Source organism: Thermoascus crustaceus (assembly GCF_041956765.1).
Source record: "Thermoascus crustaceus strain CBS 181.67 unplaced genomic scaffold VTN00scaffold_1, whole genome shotgun sequence".
Classification (NCBI taxonomy): domain Eukaryota; kingdom Fungi; phylum Ascomycota; class Eurotiomycetes; order Eurotiales; family Thermoascaceae; genus Thermoascus; species Thermoascus crustaceus.
In genome coordinates, this window is record NW_027192527.1 from 2,429,640 (window position 1) to 2,453,242 (window position 23,603).

At 50.9% G+C, this 23,603-nt stretch overlaps 9 protein-coding genes and 2 non-coding genes across 11 annotated transcripts; 6 read left to right on the plus strand and 5 right to left on the minus strand.

The window, feature by feature from the left end:
- Positions 1-79: 79 nt before the first annotated feature.
- Positions 80-2,034, plus strand: VTN00DRAFT_862 (uncharacterized protein; the record flags this gene model as incomplete). Its single annotated transcript, XM_069435489.1, has 3 exons — positions 80-729; positions 823-1,069; positions 1,132-2,034. 3 exons carry the CDS (start codon positions 80-82, stop codon positions 2,032-2,034), a joined length of 1,800 nt encoding a protein of 599 aa, XP_069291569.1.
- Positions 2,035-2,623: 589 nt separating this feature from the next.
- On the plus strand, positions 2,624-3,203 carry VTN00DRAFT_863 (uncharacterized protein; the record flags this gene model as incomplete). The annotated part of the gene is made up of 2 exons (XM_069435500.1): positions 2,624-2,950; positions 3,099-3,203. The coding sequence occupies 2 exons, from the start codon at positions 2,624-2,626 to the stop codon at positions 3,201-3,203; spliced, it is 432 nt and encodes a 143-aa protein (XP_069291570.1).
- Positions 3,204-3,286: 83 nt separating this feature from the next.
- VTN00DRAFT_864 (uncharacterized protein) lies at positions 3,287-3,625 on the plus strand (the record flags this gene model as incomplete). The annotated part of the gene is made up of 1 exon (XM_069435511.1): positions 3,287-3,625. One exon carries the CDS (start codon positions 3,287-3,289, stop codon positions 3,623-3,625), a length of 339 nt encoding a protein of 112 aa, XP_069291571.1.
- Positions 3,626-5,391: 1,766 nt separating this feature from the next.
- On the plus strand, positions 5,392-7,138 carry VTN00DRAFT_865 (uncharacterized protein; the record flags this gene model as incomplete). The annotated part of the gene is made up of 6 exons (XM_069435522.1): positions 5,392-5,413; positions 5,475-5,584; positions 5,650-5,713; positions 5,774-5,866; positions 5,920-5,971; positions 6,028-7,138. 6 exons carry the CDS (start codon positions 5,392-5,394, stop codon positions 7,136-7,138), a joined length of 1,452 nt encoding a protein of 483 aa, XP_069291572.1.
- A 657-nt stretch (positions 7,139-7,795) lies between these two features.
- Positions 7,796-7,898, minus strand: VTN00DRAFT_t38. Its single transcript has one exon. It is a non-coding gene; the product is annotated as a tRNA-Val (tRNA).
- A 4,120-nt stretch (positions 7,899-12,018) lies between these two features.
- Positions 12,019-12,121, minus strand: VTN00DRAFT_t37. The gene has a single exon. It is a non-coding gene; the product is annotated as a tRNA-Gly (tRNA).
- A 1,661-nt stretch (positions 12,122-13,782) lies between these two features.
- VTN00DRAFT_866 (uncharacterized protein) lies at positions 13,783-15,288 on the minus strand (the record flags this gene model as incomplete). The annotated part of the gene is made up of 4 exons (XM_069435533.1): positions 13,783-14,955; positions 15,012-15,040; positions 15,106-15,149; positions 15,200-15,288. 4 exons carry the CDS (start codon positions 15,286-15,288, stop codon positions 13,783-13,785), a joined length of 1,335 nt encoding a protein of 444 aa, XP_069291573.1.
- A 212-nt stretch (positions 15,289-15,500) lies between these two features.
- VTN00DRAFT_867 (uncharacterized protein) lies at positions 15,501-15,800 on the plus strand (the record flags this gene model as incomplete). The annotated part of the gene is made up of 2 exons (XM_069435544.1): positions 15,501-15,601; positions 15,668-15,800. 2 exons carry the CDS (start codon positions 15,501-15,503, stop codon positions 15,798-15,800), a joined length of 234 nt encoding a protein of 77 aa, XP_069291574.1.
- Positions 15,801-17,503: 1,703 nt separating this feature from the next.
- Positions 17,504-19,370, plus strand: VTN00DRAFT_868 (uncharacterized protein; the record flags this gene model as incomplete). Its single annotated transcript, XM_069435555.1, has 3 exons — positions 17,504-17,667; positions 17,732-18,363; positions 18,424-19,370. The coding sequence occupies 3 exons, from the start codon at positions 17,504-17,506 to the stop codon at positions 19,368-19,370; spliced, it is 1,743 nt and encodes a 580-aa protein (XP_069291575.1).
- A 653-nt stretch (positions 19,371-20,023) lies between these two features.
- Positions 20,024-21,174, minus strand: VTN00DRAFT_869 (uncharacterized protein; the record flags this gene model as incomplete). Its single annotated transcript, XM_069435566.1, has 3 exons — positions 20,024-20,407; positions 20,482-20,811; positions 20,923-21,174. 3 exons carry the CDS (start codon positions 21,172-21,174, stop codon positions 20,024-20,026), a joined length of 966 nt encoding a protein of 321 aa, XP_069291576.1.
- A 951-nt stretch (positions 21,175-22,125) lies between these two features.
- On the minus strand, positions 22,126-23,238 carry VTN00DRAFT_870 (uncharacterized protein; the record flags this gene model as incomplete). The annotated part of the gene is made up of 1 exon (XM_069435578.1): positions 22,126-23,238. The coding sequence occupies one exon, from the start codon at positions 23,236-23,238 to the stop codon at positions 22,126-22,128; it is 1,113 nt and encodes a 370-aa protein (XP_069291577.1).
- Between the last annotated feature and the right edge of the window lie 365 nt (positions 23,239-23,603).

A 23,603-nucleotide genomic window follows, 5' to 3' on the forward strand; every position in this document is an offset into this window, starting at 1 on the left:
CTACTACCTCTTGCTTGCTTTTCTCCGCAGTCTTCTAATCAACGAGTTTCTCGTCTGCCTTCTGGATAGGATAGCATCCATGCGACAAGAGGAGCGTGAACCGGGCGCCGCCCGAACTCGTACTCGTCTTGAAGACGGGGATCGGGCTCTGGATAGGGATGTAGATGCAGATGGAGCTGATCGGGTTCTTCTCCCCTCAGATGCGGCTTCAGATTCCGATACAGATGAAAGCGCCATCCAACCCTCCTCCTCCTCCTCCCCCTCCCCCAACGACACCAAAAAAGAAGAAGAAGAAGAATCAACAGATGAAAAACCCGTAACCTGGCTCTCCCTCCCGCGCAAATCCCAACTCGCCATCCTCACCATCGCCCGCCTCTCCGAGCCCCTCACCCAGACCTCCCTCCAGGCCTACATCTTCTACATGCTCAGATCCTTCGACCCGAGCTTACCCGACTCGACCATCTCCGCGCAAGCCGGTCTGTTACAGGGCAGTTTCACCGCGGCGCAGTTCCTGACGGCCGTGTTCTGGGGCCGGTTGGCGGATTGGGAAGGCATGGGGAGGAAGAGGGTGCTGCTGATCGGGCTGCTGGGGACGTGTGTGAGTTGTGTGGGGTTTGGGTTTTCGAGCGGGTTTTGGGGCGCGATGGTGTTTAGGGTCTTGGGGGGCGTGTTGAATAGTAATGTGGGTGTTATGAGGACGATGATTGCGGAGATGGTTGAGGAGAAGAAGTACGCTTTTATTTCTTTTTATTTTTGGTTATTTTTTTTTTTTGTGCTTGCAGATTCGATTGATGAAGCTCCCGCTGATAGGATTCTATCTAGATATCAATCCCGGGCGTTCTTGATCCTGCCCATGTGCTTCAATATTGGAGTCATCGTCGGGCCCATCTTTGGAGGTATCCTGGCAGATCCGGTCAAGAGCTATCCCAATCTGCTAGGTCCTGGATCGCTGCTAGGAGGCAAGGATGGCGTCTGGTGGATGCAGCATTGGCCGTATGCGCTGCCTAATGTCCTGAGTGCTATATTCATCTTCGCTTCCGCAGTGGCTGTCTTTCTTGGTCTGGATGAGGTATGTTCTCTACGCTCCACTATGCTTATTCTGCCGCCTGTTCAATGCTGATGCTGGGGCAGACACACGAAACCGCAAGATACAGAACCGACTGGGGTCGACAGCTGGGAAGATCACTCGCCAGAACCCTCCGCTACGGACGAGTCCCCCGTCACTATGCCCCCCTCAGCACCGTCTCCGCTCCCAATTCAATCGATCTCGAACGCAGATCCGCTCCGCCCACCCCGACCCATCATCACAGACGCAGCAGACGCCCTGCCCTCCGTCAGATCTTGACCGTCAACGTCCTCCTGACCCTCCTAACGCACTTCCTCCTGGCCTTCCACACCAGCGCCTTCAACGCCATGACCTTCGTCTTCCTCCCCACGCCCCGCGCCCCCGAAGGCAGCCGGCACGGCTTCTTCCACTTCGGCGGCGGTCTCGGGCTGACCACCTCCCGCGTCGGCCTCGCCACGGCCCTGATCGGCGTGATCGGCCTACCCCTCCAGATCTTCCTCTACCCCCGCATCCAGCTACGTCTGGGAACCCTCAAATGCTACCGTACCTTCCTCCCCTTCTCGCCCCTCGCGTACGTCCTGATGCCTTTCCTCGTCCTCGTCCCGCGACTGCCCTGGCTCGTCTGGCCCGCGTTCACTGTCGTCGTCGGCCTGCAGGTCGTGTCGAGGACGTTCTCGCTACCCGCGACCATCATCCTGGTGAACAACTCCGTCACGGATCCGTCAGTTCTGGGCACCGTGCATGGGATCGCGCAGAGCGTGTCGAGCGCGGCGAGGACGCTGGGTCCGCTGGTCGGTGGGTGGGGGCTCGGGTTGGGGCTGAAGCATAACATCGTGGGCGCGGTGTGGTGGGCGCTTGCGGTGGAGTCGGTCGTGGGGTGGGTGATAACGTGGACGATTACGGAGGGGAAGGGGATTGAGAGGAGGAAGGTGGAGGTATCGGAGGAAGAAGAGGAGGAGAGGCGATAGACTAGCAGAAAGGCATTGTACTTGTATCGCTCTATTTGTCAATGAGATCCTAACAAAAAAGATTACGTGATGGCGCCATACAATGATGGAATGAGAGATATAACGAGTTTTTTAATGTCCTCGTTGGTCTGATTTCGGAACTTGTGATACAAAATAATTTTTTATTTTTTCTTATTTCATGCAGGATAGACCATATGTACATACATGAGAAAAATGAAAATGAGAATGAGAATAATCATAGCATTATGATGGATAGAGTAGATATATCCATGCTTCAGGGGAAAAAAAAAGGTAAAGTAAACCAGAAGAGTCAAGCAGCGAGGGCAGAATAGGGAGGGGGATTTTATAGATATAGACCACGCACGGCGGTGCCAAGCAGCAATATAAACAACTATACCACAACAGGAAATTCAGCGTCACCGCCCGGCCCGGCCCCGCAGTGTACATACAGAGAGGTACACACGACATAGTACTCCGCACATAACCAACCGAAGCCAGCCACCAAGCCCGAATCTGAATCCAAACCGGCCCGATCCGACCTGATCTAGACAAAGATAAACTGCCGAACGAAAGGGAAAAAAAAACCAACATGGCCGACAACCTCCCCTCCGCCGCCGGCGAAGAACATGTCCCCAAGAACGCCGAGGACCGCAAAGCCGCCGCGGCCCTCTCCTCCCTCAACTCCAACGAGATCTCCGCCCCCGCGGATGATGGCAGCGCCGGTACCACCGGCAAGGCCCCCTCCGCGGCGGACCAGGAGACGCTGGGCAAGGCGATGAGTCGGTTGGAGATCGCCGCCGCGGGCGGGAAGGCGGCCGATGCGGGGAGGAAGGCGGCCGAGGCGCAGCAGAGGAAGGAGGCGGAGGTGGGGAAGAAGAAGGCCGTCAAGGTTGCGGCGGAGGATGTTGCGCTTCTGGTGGGTTTTCCAATTCATTTCATTTCCCTGTTTGTTTGTTTGTTTGTTGTTGTTGTTGTTGTTGTTGGTGGTGGTGGTGGTGGTGGTGAGACAAGTTGCAATGAAAAGGATGGTGATGAACTGACTTGATTGTTTTCATTTTCCACAGGTCGAAGAGCTCGACCTGAACAAGAACAAGGCCACCGAGCTCCTGAAGGCCCACGACGGCGATGCGATCAAGGCGATCAAGGCGTTCATCTCCGTTTCCGCATAAGTACCTAACCTACCTACCTACCTACCTACCTAAATCAGATGGGCACCCTGTTCACTGTTGGAATCAATCGCACTTCGTACAGTATGTATCCCGGAGTGAGCTGTGTGAACGACTCACGCTTAACGAGAGATGAAATCAAGGGAGGAATTGAATTGAATTGGAAAGAAGGGAACTTCCTGGGAGAAAAACGTTCGGATGAATTGGGACGACTGGAGTCGTGGACGTTCCTACGACAGACAGGCCTTTTCTTCTTCGGAGAGAAAGCGGGTCAGATGGCTCCGTCTCTGTCTCTGTCCCGGTCGTCTGTCTGTCTCGGAGTTACGCTGTCTCTCTCTCTCTGCTCACACAAGCAAGAGGTCAGAGGCATGCGCAGAAGAAGGGAGGTTAATTTTTTAGCAAGTCCTATTGGAGCAATTGGATAGAAAAGAAAAGGTGCGAATTGGGGGTCTATAGACGAGAGGGCATTGGCTAGGGTCTTTGGTGGTGGTTATGAAAGAAAGAAAGCATCTGGAAGGTAAAAAAAAAGCCAAAATGTAAAATTTCCAGTGGAGTGTATAGAGGATATATACATATCTATCCCACATGAAATAGGAAAGGTAAAAATTATTTTGCATCTCAAGCTCCAAAATCAGACCCCTCCCCCCCCCCGACCGCCGACCAAAAAAAGGAGAGAAACTCGCAGCGTGCAGATGGAAAGACACTAAGGGTGTTACAAAGGCGATGAAGAAGAAGGGAAATTAAGTATTTTACAACAGATTCCAGCCATGGTTTATGCCTCTCTCATTTGAGGTCAGAAAATGAATGTTTGGGAGCTTCCGGCTGATGATCCTTGAAGCGTTCGATATAAACTTGGTTTCACCGCATCCCAAACCCCTGCGCAGACCTTTGGAATAATAAAGAAATCGAATCGGTATATATTCCTTTTTGAAGGGGATTGTCCGTCTGAGGCCCCCGGATCTGGGAATGGAATGGGCATAGAAGACCTTGCAGCGATTATAGGTACATAAGAGGAGATCTCACAGTGATCGTGGTCTAAGACTGCTTTGCTTTCTTCAACGGGCAAACTGTGGCTACAAGGGGATGATAGCCTAATATCAAACCCATGTATGTCTTCGTACTATCAGCGACCATAATGCTCGTTGGTGAATTAAGTATTCGGATAAGTACAGCACCTCTTGTTTGATGCTATTTATGGGATTGTTCTGCTCATTAATTGGCAGTCATTTTCTTGCATATTAAGTAGTCCGCGGACCGCGCCTCAGAGGATAACTAGATCCATTCCTTTCACCTCACTTTGGGTTTCCCCGTTCCGTCTTCGGTATATACTTAGCCCCCTCCCACTACTGCAATAAGGATCCCCTGACTCTACATCCAACATGGAATCATGGATAAATGTACTAACCATCTGCCCAGGTCCGGTCATACTTCCCCAGCGTGTGTAGACGCCTCTACAGATGCGGGGATGCGGTCGTAAGGCAGAAGCACCGAGGACAGAAATGCCACGAATAGGAGTGACAAAGGATGCAACCTTCTATGCCATTTGTTCACAGTCATATAGGGTTATTTATTTATTTCTGTACTGAAATATGCAAAGGTTCCAGCGGTTGACGTTGAAACAGGCCCAGGGTGGGACGGGCCAGACTTTCCCTGTTTGGTTTGGCCGGATCGGGACAGTCCGTGCGAGGCTGACAAGAGTGAGTCAAGTCACGGGTGACGTCCAGGTCCGCCGGTGCTAAGCGCGCTGTGTGCTCTCTCCCTTCTTTAATTAAATTCATGTTTTTTGTGCGGCCTGCTGAAGAGTTGTTGTGTTTCTCTTCTTTTTTTTTTCTCTTGGACACTTGGACACACTCTTTCTGATATTTCTTAACTTGTTGGCTTTGATTTTCTCCTGTCAAGCTGATTGGGTGCTGAGTGACATCTAGTACTTAGTGTTTGGCAATATCCCTTTCACTGCGTGGAGACGTCTGGTTGCAATAACCTTTCATGAAAGTTGATATCTTTTCTCATTTGGATTGTGTGAAAGGCTGGGGTGTTAGCTAGCAGCTTGTGTCTGTCTGCACAGTCTGTCCTTTATTTATTTCTACATTTATCTACCTCTTACAGGACCGTACAGTGTCCTACTTCAGAATATCTGTACTCTGCAACCACTATCTTTGTTCAACTGAAGGACAGAACTGCACAATTCATCATGGCCGACTGGAATCCTACCTGTTTGTCTTCCCCTTCCTATGCAATATCTTTCTCTACCAGGCATTAACGCTTTTGAACCAGCATGGATGTCCAAGCCCATCAAGCAGGAAGTGGTCTATGAGGATACAGAGGGTGTGCAGACTGCGCTCGCAAAACTCCAGCAACTACCTCCACTGGTCACCCCGCAAGAGGTGTGTGGATTAACGCGCTCGATGAACATACATGATGCGTCTTAGACTTCTACTAATGATAGCAGATTGTCAACCTCAAGAAGAGCCTGCGAAATGTTGCATTGGGGAAGGCATTTGTCCTCCAGGGTGGTATGTACGCGTTTGTATACAGGATAAAAGATGTCTTTTACTCATTGGTTAAACGTCCAGGTGATTGCGCTGAGCTCTTCGATTACTGTAACCAGGAAATGATCGAAGCCAAAGTCAAGCTGCTACTGCAGATGAGTTTGGTGCTCATTTGGGGTATGTACATTCGGATGTATGCCACATTTGAGCTCCTGTTAATGAAGCCTTAGGTGCAAACAAGCCCGTTGTGCGTATTGCTCGAATCGCTGGCCAGTTTGCCAAGTAAGTTCCGTCTATTCTCCAGAGCGTAATCAATGTCAATTGACTTATCCTCCCAGGCCGCGATCGAGCCCTATGGAGACTGTGGATGGGGTGACGATGCCCTCCTTCCGTGGCGACAATATCAACGGCTTCGCTGCCAATCCTGTCTGCCGCAAGCCAGACCCGTCCCGTCTCGTGTCGGCCTACTTCCACTCAGCTGCAACTCTTAACTATCTTCGTGCTTCGCTTTCCTCCGGCCTTGCTGATTTGCACTCCCCCCTGGACTGGGGCCTTGGACATGTGATCACTCCATCTGTGAAGGAAAAGTACGAACGTATCGTCAACCGGGTCACGGACTCCCTGCGCTTCATGCGGACTGTGGGACTCGATACGGACCGCGGCATCGAAACCGTCGACATCTACACGAGCCACGAAGGTCTTCTCCTCGAGTATGAACAGAGCCTGACCCGTCTGCTAAAACATCCTCCCAATGCCTTCTCAGGGCCTGAACCAGCTGCATATTCCGGATCTCCCTTAGGGGCCACTACAACTACTGCATCTTCGTCCCATCCGAAGGGGTACTACGCGACCTCAGCCCACTTCCTTTGGATCGGGGACCGTACACGGCAACTCGATGGCGCGCACGTCGAGTTCTTCCGGGGCCTTGCCAACCCGATTGGCATCAAGATCGGGCCTAGCATGTCCCCCGACGAACTGGTCAACTTGCTCAATGTCGTGAACCCAACCAAAGAAATCGGCAAAGTAACCTTGATCTCCCGCTACGGTGCGTCGAAAATCGCCCAACACCTCCCCGCACACATCGCTGCCGTCCAGCAGTCGGGCCACATCCCCGTCTGGCAGTGCGACCCCATGCACGGCAACACGCAGACCACCCCCTCGGGCGTGAAGACGCGCCACTTTTCCGATATCCTCTCCGAGCTGCGTCAGGCGCTGGAGATCCACCGTGCCGCGGGCTCGTTCCTGGGAGGCATGCACCTCGAGCTGACGGGCGAGGCAGTGACCGAATGCGTTGGCGGCGCCGGAGGGTTGACGGAGGATGGCCTCAGTGAGAGGTACACGACGTTCTGCGATCCGAGACTTAATGAGAAGCAGGCGCTGGAGTTGGCGTTTTTGGTTGCGGGGTTCTACCGTGAGGGGTTGGATGGGCCGGAGAGTAATGCAATGTAACTTTCTTGACCAAGGTGAAACCGGAATCAGAGGGGATGGACGACTATGACAAAAAACTACAAAGACATCGTTTGTTTTAAGGACTAGAGAAAAGGGGACGCTCGCAAAGAGTGCGAATGAATGAGATCTTCGGGGGACTATGTTACATTATGCTGCGTGTGGACTATGGATTCAAGAACTCGAGCAATAGTAATGGACGAATGCCATACAAGTATACAGAACAAAGAAAGCGGGTTGGCGTCGAACGTAAATCAATTGGTATTCATTAATTCAGATTTACCAGCCTATCTCGTTGTATGAGGGTGTACTGTACAGGGGGACCCCCGCATCACATAAATGCTAGATAGCTATGCTATATCTAGGCTGCATGAGAAAAAGAAAATTCTATATTTACAATATAACCATTGTTATCGCTATTTGAGTCTTTTGTCTATCGGTATATGCATATATACTTTGGATAGACGTAGAATAATTCGATTCTATCGCATCCTATTATTCCCACCTATATATAATGGGCACTATCACCCATACCCACCCACCTTCCGAGTTTGCACTAGCAATCGCTCAATTAGCCATTATTTACCATATTCGATTTCTTATCTCGTCTCGTATTGACTAGTCAGATCGAGAACAAAAAAAAGTGGGAGCAAAAAAAGCTAGTCGCGCCCGGGATCGAACCGGGAACCATCTCGGATCAGCTGGACGCTGGTGCTCACTTGGCGATGTGAACGAGATATCATAACCATTAGACCACGCGACTTCGCTGAAAGGATGTTCAGAGAACAGTCATTTGTCTGCAAAACGGACCTGACCGTACGATTTCTCGCACAAGACAGATTCAATGAATAGGACAAGAAAACTTTGTGGTCAACCTTTCCCATAGTATTATACTATTAGAACTTTTTGGCATCATAAATCTAAAGGGTGGAGGTCTTCGGTCCTTCTGGCTAATCAGGACTAGCCTGAGATCATCCATCCGTAATTTGAAAGTGACACCTTCCATAACCTCAAACAACACCAGCCGTAACTTAATGAAATCCACTAAAAAACCCATATTTTTGATCCACCTGTCCAACAGCGTCCTGAAGGGCCATATGACCACACTCATCAACTCCTGCTGGTTAGGTACAAGTCCAGCTAACGCTTAAGCAGCTCATCTTCCTCATCAAGTACGATTCTGCTCAGCTGGCTTGTTGATACAGTTGAGGAGTCTAGGTCTGCATCTTTTTGAATTCTTCAGGAAATTTTTGGTAATGCATGGAGCAGCATCAATATGGCACACGCTAAGAAATCTCCTTCCTTCTCTAGGCGAAGGACATCCTTATCATCGGTAAAGCCTTCAGGTCCATTAGCATTGTCATCCTTCATCAACAACTTCCACGGCACTGCACTACTTGGTGTTTGCATGTCTCCACATCATCCTGGAGCTGTGCTGTAAAACAGAGTTGCTTTCCCCACAGGAGGCATATTTGAATACCTAGGCTCGTCCCATGCTGCAGTGTCCACTCAGTTGTTACCACTCTAGAGAACTCTACTCTTGCTGCTCTCTTCACCTGGTGAAAAAGGATATTTACCGAGCATCTTGTCTCTCCAGGCACAAGGTCGAGGTTACTTATGAGTTGGGCGGTAGACACGTTCGTGCCAGCCTTCCCCATCGCCTCCGCGGTGAGTTCAAGGCTCCACGTCACGGCTTCAGAGTTCAGGTAGCGGTTGTTGTCAATGGAAGTCATCCTGGCCAAATACATGGCTTTGTTTCAAACTTGTTTGATCATATAGTGATGTGTTAGCTGACTTTTTCAGTGTTGTATGTGGGGAAGCATGAAGCATCCTCCAAAAGTTGGTCAATCCATTTGATGATTGTACCTATCCTTGCCGCGACACCACCAGGTCAATGTTTCTGATGTGAATAACTTCTTATCTGGTTCAAGGTAGAGAAAGAGATATTGGCTACAACCCGTGAGCATTCCGAAAACCAAACTGTTTAATTTTCCATTTGAGCGACACGGTCCTTGGACAGCCGCCAGATATATGATCATTTGTAAATCCTATATCGGTGACCTGGGCTATAAGACAAAATGTATGAGCATATCAAAGACAATTTGCCTCATGTTTTGGGCGTCTTCTTTCATCACCTTGGACCAGGGAGGAAAGCGCAATTACGCTATCATCCAAAGTATCAGTTGGAGACGGCCATCCTGCTGACTCAAACACCCTGGGGGTATGCTGTATGAGCAATATATATCCAGTCTCTGTGATTCAGTCTACGTGATTGAACCAACCGCATGTTCATACAGCTTCTGGTCCAGTAAATAGTTTCCCGCGAAGTGCTTCCTATTCGATGTTGCCCTCCGGACACGTCAGGCCTTTGAGCACATCACAGGAGGATTGGGCATGACTGCTTTAGGTCCACTGTCAGCGCTGAAGATCCATCTATTCCGAGAATAGAAGAGCGATATTAAACTTACCTGGTAAAATTCATTGACGCAGGAAATTGAAAGACAAAAAAGTGTTTTCCTGACTTTATTGTAGAAAGGCAACACCTGTATCTCCACATAGGCTCCCCCTAGAGACTGGACACAAACCAACCCAGGCAGTAATGCCACAAGTATAGCATCCAGGACTCCCCCGGGGCGCCACAACGGCCGCACTTTCCCATTAATGGGCCTAATTCGCTGAAGGTTAGATGTCTTATGTGAGGATATTAGCGCAGCGTAGGTAGATCATCAAAGGTCCTTTGCTTAGTGCCGGCCATCTAGTCCTCAAGAGAAGCAGGTTCCTATCAGAGATCCATAGTCGATTTGAAGGAAATTGAACTGGTCTCCATCTGAGCAGCATCCGTAGACTATGGAGTTATTTTTTGTAGCCGCTTTCTGATCTGATGGGCCATGCCTATGGAAGTTATATAGTTAGAAATTGACCAAGCCTTCATGTATTTAATGGAGATATCGCCTTCGCTAGGCTACTTGTGAGCGCTGTGTTGATTGGGGTACCCGTGCTTGGTTTCTTTTGAATAGAAAATAGTCATGAACAATAACCTGAGAAGAACAAGACGCTTTTACTGGGGAAAAGGTGTCTGTTTTGATCTCTTTCCTCAAGGAAGTCACGAGCACTGTCATTCCCTTGCTGGTGTGAGGTAGGGAAATCGCGGTTAGTTGCTTATGCTTCCGTGTAGATTAGGTAGCTAACCTCATACTGTATCACATTGTGTGATGCATGTAGCTCCCTTGGTCCATTGTTTTCAGTGTATTGCTGGTTGGGTCACCACAGAGTGTATTCACCATGAGTGAGTAGATATGCATACCCAAAGCACACTGTTGGAAAGATGCCAGTACGGGTCGTTGAGATTGTGTCAATTCTTCAATACCAACAGCTCGCTGCTGGCGGTTGACTTTCATTTCAACAATGAGTGCGGCGAGTATCCTTTCTGTCCTTGAACTAGCCAAGAACTGTTTGGCTGCATCTCCCATCTTTCCAGTTCAAGGACACTTGCGAGCCTAAGCAGTACAGCTTGATCTGGTATACATTTTCATGCTCTGTCGGTTCGAGTGCCACTCTGAAGTTGCCGAAGTGCCGGTAAATGTAACTAACTATGCATGGTCATTGCATTGCGCGGTTCGTTAATTGACTCGGCTGCGACCTTGACCATCTTGCGTAAGAAAAGAAAATACGAAAAGATGATAGCCCAAATCTGGGCCACTGACTCCTTGCCTCTATTTAGATTTATCCATGCTTGGTGTAGACGCTTTTCTATTCTGATAAGTATGTAGATGTGATGTGAGCGTGGAGAGGTGATGTATCGTTTGAGGGGATGATGTGCGGATAGTTTAATTTAATTATGTAGGTAAGGAGTGAATGTCCGCAGTATATGTTCGAGAGTATATAAGCCCTTTGGAAAGAGGTCATTCACAGTCCGGGAATTAGTGAAGTGGATATAGATATATGAGTATGCGAAAAGCGCAGACAATCACAGGAGCTGGACAAGTTCATATGTAAAGATGCAGATATAGAAGGTCTCTAGGTAGTTAGATAGAAGTCTGTATCTGCCAGAAACAAGAAACGAATAGTTAGGTAGATCGATAAGACTTGGGCGGGATAGGTCTAGACGATGCAGATGGTGATGGCTATAGTAGTGGTGGTTACGATGTTAAGGAATCCATCCATCCATATAGCAAAGAAACTCGATACTCATAGCTAATTAGAATAGGTACTCAGTCTGCGCGGCATCCTTGCCTGATCCCACAGACTATTATATGAATAAAGATTGGAAGCGGGAGTATCCTGGTCGAAGATGAAAATAGACGTAGTACTAGCAGCAGTAGCAGGTTGCCGGCAAGAACGAGCTATTTAATAGAGAAATGGGGAGAAGGGAGAACGGAAGCGTAATAGTGACAGCTCGCTGGCCGCAACTTGCCACCGGACCTAGCTAGGTGGAAGAAGTGAAGTACTCTACATTTATTTACGTCGAGGGGATTTGTGAATTCAAATGGGCAACTTCCATGTCCTATCTACTTACAATTTCTTGACGGAACAAGAGTGAAAGCAGTGGGGATGAATTGATTTGGTGGTAGCTACCTAACTCCGATGATTTGCAGTCCGTCCCCATCGTGCCTGAAGAGCTCGAGCGTCGATCGATCGACGGCCCAGAGTATATATATTTATATAACTACCTGTACTGTATGAGTGCAACTGCAAGTGGATTTGCTACGGTTGCACACAGGACAGAAAAATGAAAACATGATTTCGCCTACGAAATCCAGTCAGTCAAGTAATAGTAGTGAATAATAGAAAAAAGTAAAAAGATAAACCCCGCCCCATAATATCTATATATACATCCACATGTGGATGTGTATATGCGACGGCGAATATATAAAAATGTTAAGTGCGCCGACCGGGATTCGAACCCGGGTCGCAGTCTAGCCCAAGACCTCCCAATCTCAGCGATTGGATGGGAGGACTGCATCGTAACCCCTTGACCATCGGCGCCACTTTTCTTGGTGGGGAGACTTTCCTCAATCCCTTCTGCGATCCCAACGTAAGGGTTGGGGATTTTGGATGGGTCCCGTCCCGTCCCGCACGTTGTCAACGTGAGGCCAACCAACGACACGTGCGCTGCGCTCCGAGTGGTAGTTAGCGAGTGTTTTAGTAGGGTGCTTGGGCTTCGTGCTTCTCCTCTGGTGCTTTCTTTTATCTATTGTTGTTGTTATCGTTTGAGGGCGCGATGGATATGTCGATTGTGATTTAATTATTTTTTCTTTTCTTATTCTGCTGTATCTGTCTAACGTGCGATCCCTTCACGGCAGAAACCAAAACTCTCCCAAATATATATAAAAAGAGCCCCTCAACGCCATCACAGATACAGATACCACCCAGCCATACCTAAAAGAACTTAGCGAAGCCTTACCGGAAAAAAAAAAAAAAAAAAAAAAACCCCTAAAAAACTCGATCTTCAATCCTATCCTTGATCCCCGATCTCGATCGATCGATCGATCGATTAACTTCAATAATTACCCCCCTTATCCGATATCGATCATTCCAAATTCGCCACCCGTCCCGTCCCGGGACGACTGAAAGTGAAACACAAATCCTAAATTTAATCTTGGGCGCGGGTTCTGGAACTATTGGATTCCTTCCCGCTGTGGGGTACCCTATGTAGGTATGTACCACTCCGAAACAATTATTTCTAATTTAAGCAGACTACGCAGTAGGTTATTATTGTCTATCGGAAATTTTGTGTCATGCATGCATGTTCTTTTATGCAGGTAATATTTTTATTGCTGTACAGTATGGGGCTCCCGCTCTAGAGTAGTGCAGAGTGCAGAGTCCAGATCCATGGATAGGGCTACAGCGTCGTGATGATGATAATAATAATAATAATAAAACGGAATGATCCCACCCGGTTAGGTGGCCCAGATGATAGAGAGGAGACGGGACTGCCGATTCGCGTACGTATGTAACTTTTCATCTAGGGACTACCTGGATTTTGGTTGTTATCTAGGTAGTAGGTACAGTGCTATCTGTACATGTACTGTACAATCTTCCAGCCAAAACACATGTATCGAGGCTGTTTTCCTTTCCAATCATCGATTGATGTCCATGGAAACTGATAATAAACATGAAAAATGAAATTTGTCAAACGGGCATGCAGCAAGAAAAGGCGAAAAAAAAACAACTGGTATCAAATAAGTAGTCACAAAAGGCAAATTGGATGCCTAATAACGATTCTTCCGACCCGCGCTTCCTCAACGCCGCTCGTCCTCCTCCCAAGGAGGAATCCCATTAATACCAATTTTTTTCCCCCTTCGAAACCCTTGAGATATAAAGCGTACTTGTTGAAAGGAGTGACTTCTCTTTTTAATGCACCCATATCCGAGATATTTCTTTCATGGGCACATAATAATAACCGTGTCTTCGTTTTATCACACGCCAGAAATGTCCGGAACTTTGGCTTCTCACCAGATCAAGCCGTAAGACGTTTCATCTGTCCCACAAAGAATAGACCAACGCGAAAAAAAAAAAAAAAACTCGGTTGCCTGGTCGTGGTGGGAGATTTGTGATATCGTAACGCGTGAGGAGAGACGAAGCCCGTGCAAGTTTTGGCAACTCGAAGGAGTGCATTCCGTCGCAAAAGCCAAGTTGGAGGCGATTCATCCAGTTAACGTCTTGCTATCCGCCGACCCTACTCTGCGTGCACTCTCAATGCTCGAATAGCCCCGGGACTCGGAATCATCATGACAGACGACCTCTGCCTGATACTTCGTTCCCAGGACTTCGTTGTTGAAGCCCTGACTCGGTTCGCCATTCCTTGGACTGGTGGGGACCTTTTCGGTTTTCACCACGTTATATTCGACCTTCTGCCATATCTCAAGCGGCATATTGGCCTCCAAATCGTGGTTCCCTTCCCGGAAATCGTAAGGGCTGTTTATTGCCTCCTCACTCGTCGTGGTCGTCAGCGTTTTGCTGGTGGAATCCGGCCGTTTCGTGGATTGGGGCATGCTGGAGACGTGCGTTGAATTCCGAAAATTTTTAACGAAACTTAGGCCACCGCGGGAAGCGCGCTTGGAGGAAAACATCGTAGATCCGCGCCAGGTCGAGAAGCGGCGCGAACTAGATGCTCCATACCGACGGTAGCTGCTGCTTTGCTGGAAGGCCTTGAATCCGAAAAGCTTGCGCAGCAGAGGCCACCAACACATGAGATTCGCAACGTATATGGCAGTGCTGGCTTCACGGATATACCAGATCTGATATGTCGTTGTGAGCGGAGAGGCGAAGTTGAAATACTTGTTCAGAATCGCGGCAACGATAACGAAGATACCCAGACTCATGACGCACATGAGCAGGATCTTCTTCCTCATCGTGATCTGAGCCTTGATGAGCAGCGGAATGGGAATAGCCAGCATGGCGGCATCTGACGAGATGTTGAAAACCGCCTGCGTGATCGAGTAGTGCTGGTAGGTGGCGCACTGCATGTTCTGCACGGGCATCGCCCAGTACTGAGAGAATGGTCGACAATAGACGGCATAGTAGGTGATCAGGATGACGGCGAGGCCGACTGCCACGTAGACTGCGAGTGCCCTGACATAAAGATTGATGCGTAGGCCGTTGGTCATCCGGTAGTAGAGGATGAGCATGCAAGATTTTACACCCCATGTGGAGAACAGCATGCACTGTTCCAGGCCGATGACAATCTTGCTGCCGTAGATGCGGTCCTGTACTTCTTTCGGGTTTGATAGCACCTTGTCGTAATCCTTCGGGTCCATGAGATTGGTCGCATAACGGGAAGATATCTGGATCAGAACGAGCATGGCCGTGTATATACACTGTCAAAAAAAATCGTCAGTTGACGTCCTGTCCGCTGAAGGATGATGGAACTGACAAAGGTGAATGTCATTAGATAATCGTCCACTGCACGACAGATACCATGTTAGACTGTGATCTTCTCCAGAGGAAGCGATATCGGGAGAGCATACGGAACAGATGTTTAATTGATCCATTTGCGATGATCCGAGAGGCCCTGTTCGTTCGAGTCAGAGAAGGGTCTCGCGTGAACGGCACCTGACTTACATCCTCCCTATATAAAGAACGACTCCAATACTCCAGAAGATGGCTGCTTCTGTGAGCAGTTGGTGAGGAGTAGGCGACTCGTTGCCCATCTTGGTGGACGGAGCGACAGGCGCTCCAGGACTGAGATGCCAGACCGGCGGGACAGCGGTCTACATGCAGCGGAATGAAGGATGAGGTTATCCCCAGGGCGACAGGGTCGCCATTAAAGCAGACAGGAGGGACTGACGATTTGTCAGGGCCGCCGGGGAGTGCAGGAAGCTCAGCCTTAGAAAGGCCGAAACCTTATCAGAGCAAAAGATGCATGCCACCGAAGCCCGGGCTTTCGGACAAGGCTGTCCTGATTGGCAAGTCCATGAGAGAAATCGAGGGGCGGGGCGACGACCGTGGAAACATGGCCACACTGTATGTGAGTTTGGCGGGGCTGCTCGTTTACCGCTGCACAAGAGGGCGTACACAAGACTTCGGCAGTGGGATGATCTGCCGTGGGCAGGCCAGCATGTGGAGCCCGCGCGGACCAGGTGGAAAACTCGCGTGTGCCTGGTTGCTTTTTGACGGGTCTGAAGAGTACCTGCTGGAATCCTCCACAAGGTTGCTACCATAGCTGGAGCAAGATGGGCCAGAGACCCAGAATTATTCCATCATATACCACAGCAACAGCTGGGTTGCCACGCGAATGGTCAGCGGAAGACCGATGCTCCAGCTAGAAAAACAAGTGCATGCCCGGTCATGGTAGTCCTGCAGAAGAAAAGTCAGTTCCTGCAATCGTGCATAAGCCCGTAGCACCCATCAATGTTGGTTAGTAACCACGCGACTGACCCAAGCAGCATAACCTGATTGTTTACACAGTACCTACCATCGCCATCCCGCGCAAAGGACATCATCCACGGTTCCTGAGATGGTGCAAGGACTTGGCTATCGAATGACGTCGTTGCTCGAGGACACGGGCGCCAAGAGAAAGATTTGACAAACTTTACGCCCGATCGCAATTTCGCTCACGAGCGCTTGATACATTAACCCAAAGTGGAAGGTCACCCCCAGGTGGATGTCCGTGTGTGGTGGGAAGATCGCACGCCCCCCCACCTGCGATCGCGGACTGGGATGCCTGGCTGGGCAAAAGACCCTTTTCCGCTCGTTATGCCGATTCCAGATTCCGCAAAGGTGGCGCGAACCGACCTGCACCTTTTCGATAGTTATGACCTCAGCCTCCAGGATCTTCATGATAAGAAGACTCATAGATTGACGCCGCTGGCGCGCTCAGTTAAAAAGTTTTTGAAGTGCGGGGTACCTCGTATGCCAACGCCGGCAGAGGCTGACCGTGACTCTCGGCTTTCCCGATAGGTGTCGTACCGTGTACACCCGCGTCCCCGCGCTCCGATGAGATCGGACCCGGTCCAGTCCACAGACTCGGTGGAAAGCGGTGATGGTCTCCATGGTTCAGAGGGAGCATTATTGAACGATGGTATCAATAGCGTGGAAGGGGTTCCAGTTTGTTTACCAGGTGCATAACCTCGTGCAGTGCGCACACATACTGCATACTGCCGGCGTTTGCCGGAGGTCGCGAGACTATTTTGATCTCGAGCGGCTGTGTGATATAAGGTTGAGGCTTGTTTACTAGGCGCCGCGATACGGCGCTGTGACGGGCCGAGCGTCTTCAGGCACGCTCCACCGCACGCGCCTCCCGGTACGTAACACAAACCCCGTGCGCTCGCCGCTTCTGGTTAGGTCTCTCACGAGGCCGATCTTCTCGCTCTCATTGCTCTCTTGCCGGCGAAGGGTCTTCTTCTCGGTGCCCCTCCGTTACCAATGATGCATCGTCTCCCCTGCCCAGCCTGCGGCCCCTGCAGCGTATCGAAGACTCTAATCGCAATTCATACTTTCTCATCCCTGTTCCGGACAGACATTCTAGAATACTCCGGGATTGCTTGCTTTTTTTCACGGCATATGGAAGCAAGGCCAATGAACGGAAGACCATGGATGGATGGAAAATAAGATAATAATTCTGTCCGAGTAAACAGTCCCCTCGGTTACATCGAAGGGTGGGTATGGCTAGCCTACCAGGCCAAGCACCAAGGGCTTCTCCTCCTGCGGAAAACGTGATAGGCACGTGGCGGCCCATGCACACAGCTTTCGCGTGGGCCTACTCTTAACGGTCTGTCAAGCAGACGACTAAAGTTTGACACTGCTCTTTTCTTCCCTTTATCATTGTTGCTTCTCTTTCTCTAGCTATGCATCGATAACCACTCCAGTAGCACTGGACCTTCCCTCTTCCTTATCTCCAGGGATATCGCGCTGATATCCTACCTCATGTGGCCGAAGCGGGCAAACCGTGCTGGGGGAGATGGTGCGGTGGAGAAGGGTGATGTCCAAGTCGACGCAGTCCGCTTGGAGGCGGCCTTGGGTCACAAGCAGGAACTCACCAGAGGATTCGGACTCTTCAGTCTGACGGCTCTGGGTATTATCATTGCAAAGTACGTCCATTTCAGATTTAGCTTTTTTTTTTGAAGTGCGCGTCGACCTGACCTTGTATTACAGTTCCTGGGCTGCAACCGGAGGCACGATTGTTACGGCTCTCTACAATGGCGGGCCCATGGCCGTCCTTTACGGATTGATCGTGGTTAGCATCTTCTACACGGCTATATCCGCGTCCCTGGCGGAGCTGGCGTCGTCCATTCCTTCTGCTGGAGGAGTCTACCACTGGTCGACTGTCGTGGCCAAGAAGTATGGCCGGGCAGTGGGATTCTTCACTGGTTACCTGAACGCTTGCGCATGGCTGCTGTCGGCCTCTTCGATGAGCTCCATCCTTGGAAACGAACTCGTGGCCATGTACCTGCTGCGGCACCCCGAGGTGGAGTGGCATGCATGGCAGGTGTTCATCCCGTTCCAGATTGTCAACTGGCTCTGCTGTGCCATTGTCTGTCTGGGAAACCGCTTCTTGCCGCTCATCAACCGAATCGCATTCATCCTCTCCATGGGTGGCCTGTTTATCACCATCGTGGTTCTTGCGGCGATGCCACGAGGGAGACACGCGACCGACGCTGCAGTGTGGAGGATATACAGCAACGAGACCGGCGGTTGGTCTGACGGTATCTGCTTCCTCACTGGGCTCCTTAACGCTGCTTTCGCAGTTGGAGTTCCGGACTGCATCAGTCACTTATCCGAAGAGGGTTCGTAGTACTTTGTCCCATATGAAACTAGGCGCTCTTGTGCTAACGTGACATCTCTAGTCCCTAAACCGGAATCCAAGGTTCCTCAGGGCATCATGCTGCAGATGCTGACGGCTTTCTCCACTGCATTCGTCTATCTTATTGCCCTCTTTTACTCCATTAACGACCTTGACGCCATCTTCAAAGGCAGCCGGTCCTATTTCCCGACCGCGGACATCTACGTGCAGGCCACAGGTTCCAACGCGGGTGCGATTGGCTTGATCACCCTTCTATTCCTGGCAACGTTCCCAACACTCATCGGCACCCTCGTCACCGGTGGACGCATGTGGTGGAGTCTTGCGCGCGATAACGCGACGCCCTTCCCGACCTTCTTCGCCCAGGTCCACCCCAAGCTCAACTCCCCCGTGCGCGCCACGATAGCCATGAGCTTCATGGTCACCTGCCTGGGCTGCATCTACGTCGGCAGCACGACGGCCTTCCAGGCGCTGATCTCCTCCTTCATCGTGCTCAGCACGCTCTCCTACGCGGGCGCCATCCTCCCGCACGTCCTGACGGGTCGCAAGAACATCGTCCCGGGTCCCTTCTACATGGGCCGGACCCTGGGCTTCGTCGTCAACATTATCGCCCTGATCTACATCTTCGTGACGGTCGTCTTCTTCTGCTTCCCGTTCGTCCTCCCCGCCACGGCCCACAACATGAACTACACGAGCGTCATCACCGTCGGCCTGATGACCCTCGTCGGGCTGTGGTGGATCTTCCAGGGATTCCGCAACTATGAAGGTCCCAAATACAGCATGGAGGCTGCGCAGAAGTTGGCCGTCGTGCACGAAGACGACGAGGTGGAGAAGAAGCAGAACGTCGTGCAGGACCTCCTGGTCAGCGCGAAAAAGGATCCCGCCCTCAAGGGGATCGAGCTGAGTCTCAGCCATACGAAATCAAATGGCAATGGAGCCATAGATAGTACTACCCCCACTACTGATGATAACAGCATCAATGGGGGCAAATAAAGTTTGTACAAAGCACGCACGCCAGCTTGTTGTTTTCTTTTTCTTCGAGAGAAAATGTAAAAAGGGGAGTCTTTTTCTCCAGAGGTTCTATGATACCCCAACAACCCCTTAATGTGTAAATGTCTGTTTTGGCTTGTTTCTATTTTCCTTCTGGAGAGATGGACACGCTCGTTTGGATACCATATTCTTATTTTCACTTTCCGTTCTATGTATCATGTACTCATGTACAGTACAATTGCTATCACAGCTATTCCCTTCGGATGTCTAGACCTTATCTATGTATACTACACACCTGTGACGTTCTGGGTGGACCTTTTGTTTTCTTTTCTATCCATTGATATTTCTTGGGATAGAGAAACGAAGCTTTTGGGAATACAATTGATTTTCTTTTCCGACCATTCTTTCATGCTGAAGAGAAAATGAGTCAATTGCTGCCCGTTGGATAATATGATGACCGCCCAAAAGCTATGTTCGTCTCGTCATAATTACATCTCTGACATGTATCCCGATATCGTATCATCCCTGCATGCGTCACATCACAGCGGAAGTCGAGCGCGAAGTCAGTCGCCTGCTCGTCCGTACTCTCCCAACCTTGATACACCCCAGGTATGAAAACTCCAGTGAGTCATAGAAAAAGGAGAGGGCAAAAAAGTTCACAACCTCGCCCGGATCGTCTGTCCACCCTCCCACGCATCCCCGGCATCCAGCGTCTGCCACCCAGCCACGGAGCCCGCCTCGACGCAGATCATGTTCTTGTACGCCTCGTCAGGCGCAAAGTCGCTCATGCCCTTGGCCTTGTCGATCCACGGGTTCCAGACGACGATGTCGCTCAGCGCCTCGCGGGTGATTGAGAAGAGCGGCTTGTCGTCATCGGAGGCGACGACGATGGGGACCTTGGGGTCGAGGGCCTGGTAGACGCGGTCGGTCTCCTGGGTGATGGCCAGCGCCGGGGAGGATTCGGTGTGGGTGGTGGCGTTCTGGGTCTTGTCGACGTAGGTCTTGGATTGGAGGTTCTTGATGCGGATTTTGGAGATGTCCTGTAATGAAGATTTTCATTAGAATTCCCTTCATTTTCAAACAACGACATAAAACGAAAAAAGGGGAACCCTACATCAACCCTCAAATAACTATGCAACAGCACCTGAAACTCAAATGCCCGACCGCCCTTATTCTGCACCTGCAGCGACGTCTCCAGACTCTCCTTGCTCAGCGTGACGCTGTACACGAGCCCGAACTCGTACGGCCACGCCCTGCGGAACTCCTCGCTCAGCATGCCATGCGAGAGGCCGAAGTCGAGCTTGACGGCGTCGCCGCCGTCGCGCTTGTCCCGGCCCAGCGACTCCGACGACGACTTGCCCAGGAACTCCCAGTACGAGTTGCGCGCGAAGCCGTGCTGCGGGAGGGACGAGGTGGCGTGGTCTTTGGGTGGGGGGCCGAACACCTAAAATATCATGATTTCCCGGGGCGTTAGCCCAGCCCCAGACACATAAACCACATATACATATAAAGTGTCAGGGGAAAAAAAAGAAAACAAAAAAGAAAGGAAACGTACAGGAAACACAACCGGCACCCCGCCCCGGATCGGCTTCGACCCATCCAGCTTCGCCCCCTCGCTCAGAAACAGCTGCTCCGTCCCGTCCGCCAGCTTCCACGACGTCACCGTCGCGCCGAACAGGTGCACCGTGACGGACTCGCCCGTTGGCAGGGACGCCTCGATCAGGTTCTCGCGCATCGTGACCGTCGGCTGTGGCAGGTTCTTGCCCGTCGGCACCCCGATGGCGGAGGGTCTGTTGGAGCGGTCCATTGCGTAGCGTACCTAGCGTATCGGAGCGGGGTTGGATGGGATTTCGAAGGGGATAGAGATAGGAAAGATAGACAACGCCTTTTTCTTCACTGGTGTTGTTTGCGTTTTTTTGTACAGGGGAAGGGAGTGAGTGAGTGAGTTGTTGTATATCTGGTCAGTTAGTATCAAGTACCTAACATCAGGAGGGGCATCCGACATCATAGGCCGTTTTGAGGTTGGAGCTAAGCTAGCGAGATGGCGCGGCGGGCGGGCGGGCGGGCGGTGAAGCCGCCGAGCGGAGTGGGACCGGACCGGACCATACATCCTATCTCTCTCTCTATACCTGTCCTGGAGGGGCGGAGAAAGATGCCGCTTGAGAAAACCATCTCGGGTATCGTCTGAGAGGGCTGTTCATTGTCGATTATCCATTGGCTTGTTCGATGGCTACAGCTGCTATGTTTAGGTGAGTTTCAAATGACGATGTATGTGTACAGAACGTGCATCTGTGCGTACTACTAGTACATACATCTGTGCAGCTCGCCCTATGATACTTATGATATGATATCAGGCTTATCTCGATATCGATATCCCGAAGCTTGGCCTCCGCAGTACTGTGTACTATGAATGTGGGGCGCTGATATCAGTGTTATGTCTCTCGGGCTATAGCTCTGTGCTCTCCCGGGCTAAGTTCTCGTTGGAGCAATTGAATTTGAATAACTCAAACAAGTGTCGTCTTTCTGATCAAGATATCTCGAAGTATCGCTAGTATACACATATGAAGTGATGCTCATATGCCATGCAACTCAATATGTTCGTTATCCTGGGTGTGTCTCTTTCTATTGGCTTCAAAAAGCCTGGAATGCTGTCACTCTTCTGTGGATGAGTGAAATAAAGCAGCGCTTGATCATGCCTATCCACAAGTAAACACGCAAAAGGCAGCTCCAACAATGGACATTTCCGACATCATCAAGATCACCCCTGCTGAAACAGGACGGTCTTCCGCCCCTCCAGACTGACGCTTTCAACGTGCCGGATTTCCTCCGGCGACAACCTCCACCCCAAAGCTTGCATGTTCTGCTCCGCTTCCTCCAGGCTGCGTATGCCAACGCAGGGTATCGTCCCCTTATTTATGTTGAAGTTCAGCGCGACAGCGCTGATCGAGACCCGTTTCTTCTCCGCGATCCGCCTGAGCACGGCGATAGTCGTCTCCAGCTCCTGGATCGGGTAACTACTGAAACGGTAGGACTTGGGAGGTTCATTCCCCTGTGAGTATCTCCCAGTGAGACGGCCCTGCGCGAGAGGCGCATAGCTTTGGAAGACGACGCCTCGCTCGCGACACGCCCGTATCAGGCGGTGTGTCTCCGGATGTCTCCTCACGACTGAGTACTCGCACTGGTTGATCGCGAGTGGGATGTTGTGCTTCGCCAGCGCATCAATCATGTGGATCATGTCGTCCTTGTCATAGTTGCACACACCCACACACCGCGTCAGTCCGGACTGGACGCACTCTGCGAGGCCCTTCGCGACCGTCGAGATGGTACTCGGATGGACAGGCCCATGCACGAGATAGACATCGACATAGTCGAGCTTCAACCGCTCCAGCGACTCCCGGAGCTTCTTCACCGGCGCAGAAGACTGCGAGAGCAGGTTCGTCATATTCGGGACGGAGAACCACTTCGTCTGGATCACGAACTCGCTCCGATCCAGCCCCTCGAACAGCTTCCCGCATATCCGCTCGCTCTCCCCGCTGCCGTACGCCTCCGCCGTGTCGATCCAGTTCAGCCCCGCCGTCCGCAGCTTCTCCCACGCCTCCTTGATATGCGGGAACTCGTCCGGGGAGTAGTTCCACGTGGAGGTGTCGCCCCAGCTCCACGCGCCGATACACATGTACGGGACCAGGACATCGTGCGTCGTGCCCCGCAGCGACAATTTGCTCTGCGTGTCCGGCAGGATGTTGTCGGGCAGGATGTATGGCTCGTCGCTCTTCAACGGGTCCACGGGCTTGAGTTTCGGCGAGTGGATGCCCTGCGTGGCAGACATACCGGCCGCGAGGCCGGCTTGGAGGATCTCCTGGCCTGGGGCCATCGCGGCGTGTCTCTTTTTTCTTTCAAAACAGGGAAAGGGAAAAAAAAATTCACCCTTTAGGCGGGCGTGAAACCTGCATGCTAGGGCTTGATAGCCGCCTACCTACCTGCCTACCTGTCTAGGCAACTCGGCAGATTACAGCAGGGATACGTCAGTAAACATACTTCTAGAGATATAACGATAACTTCAGTAACTTGGCATCCCCCTTCTGGTACCCTTCAATATAGAACAGGGGTCCAAGACGCTGGGTCAGAAGACATCATTATGACGAGCTAACAGAGCAGACTATCTTATGGGATAGGCTCCAGACACGGCGAAAGGTGGGGGGCTGACACTGCTTATTTTATATCAGACAGCCTATGTGC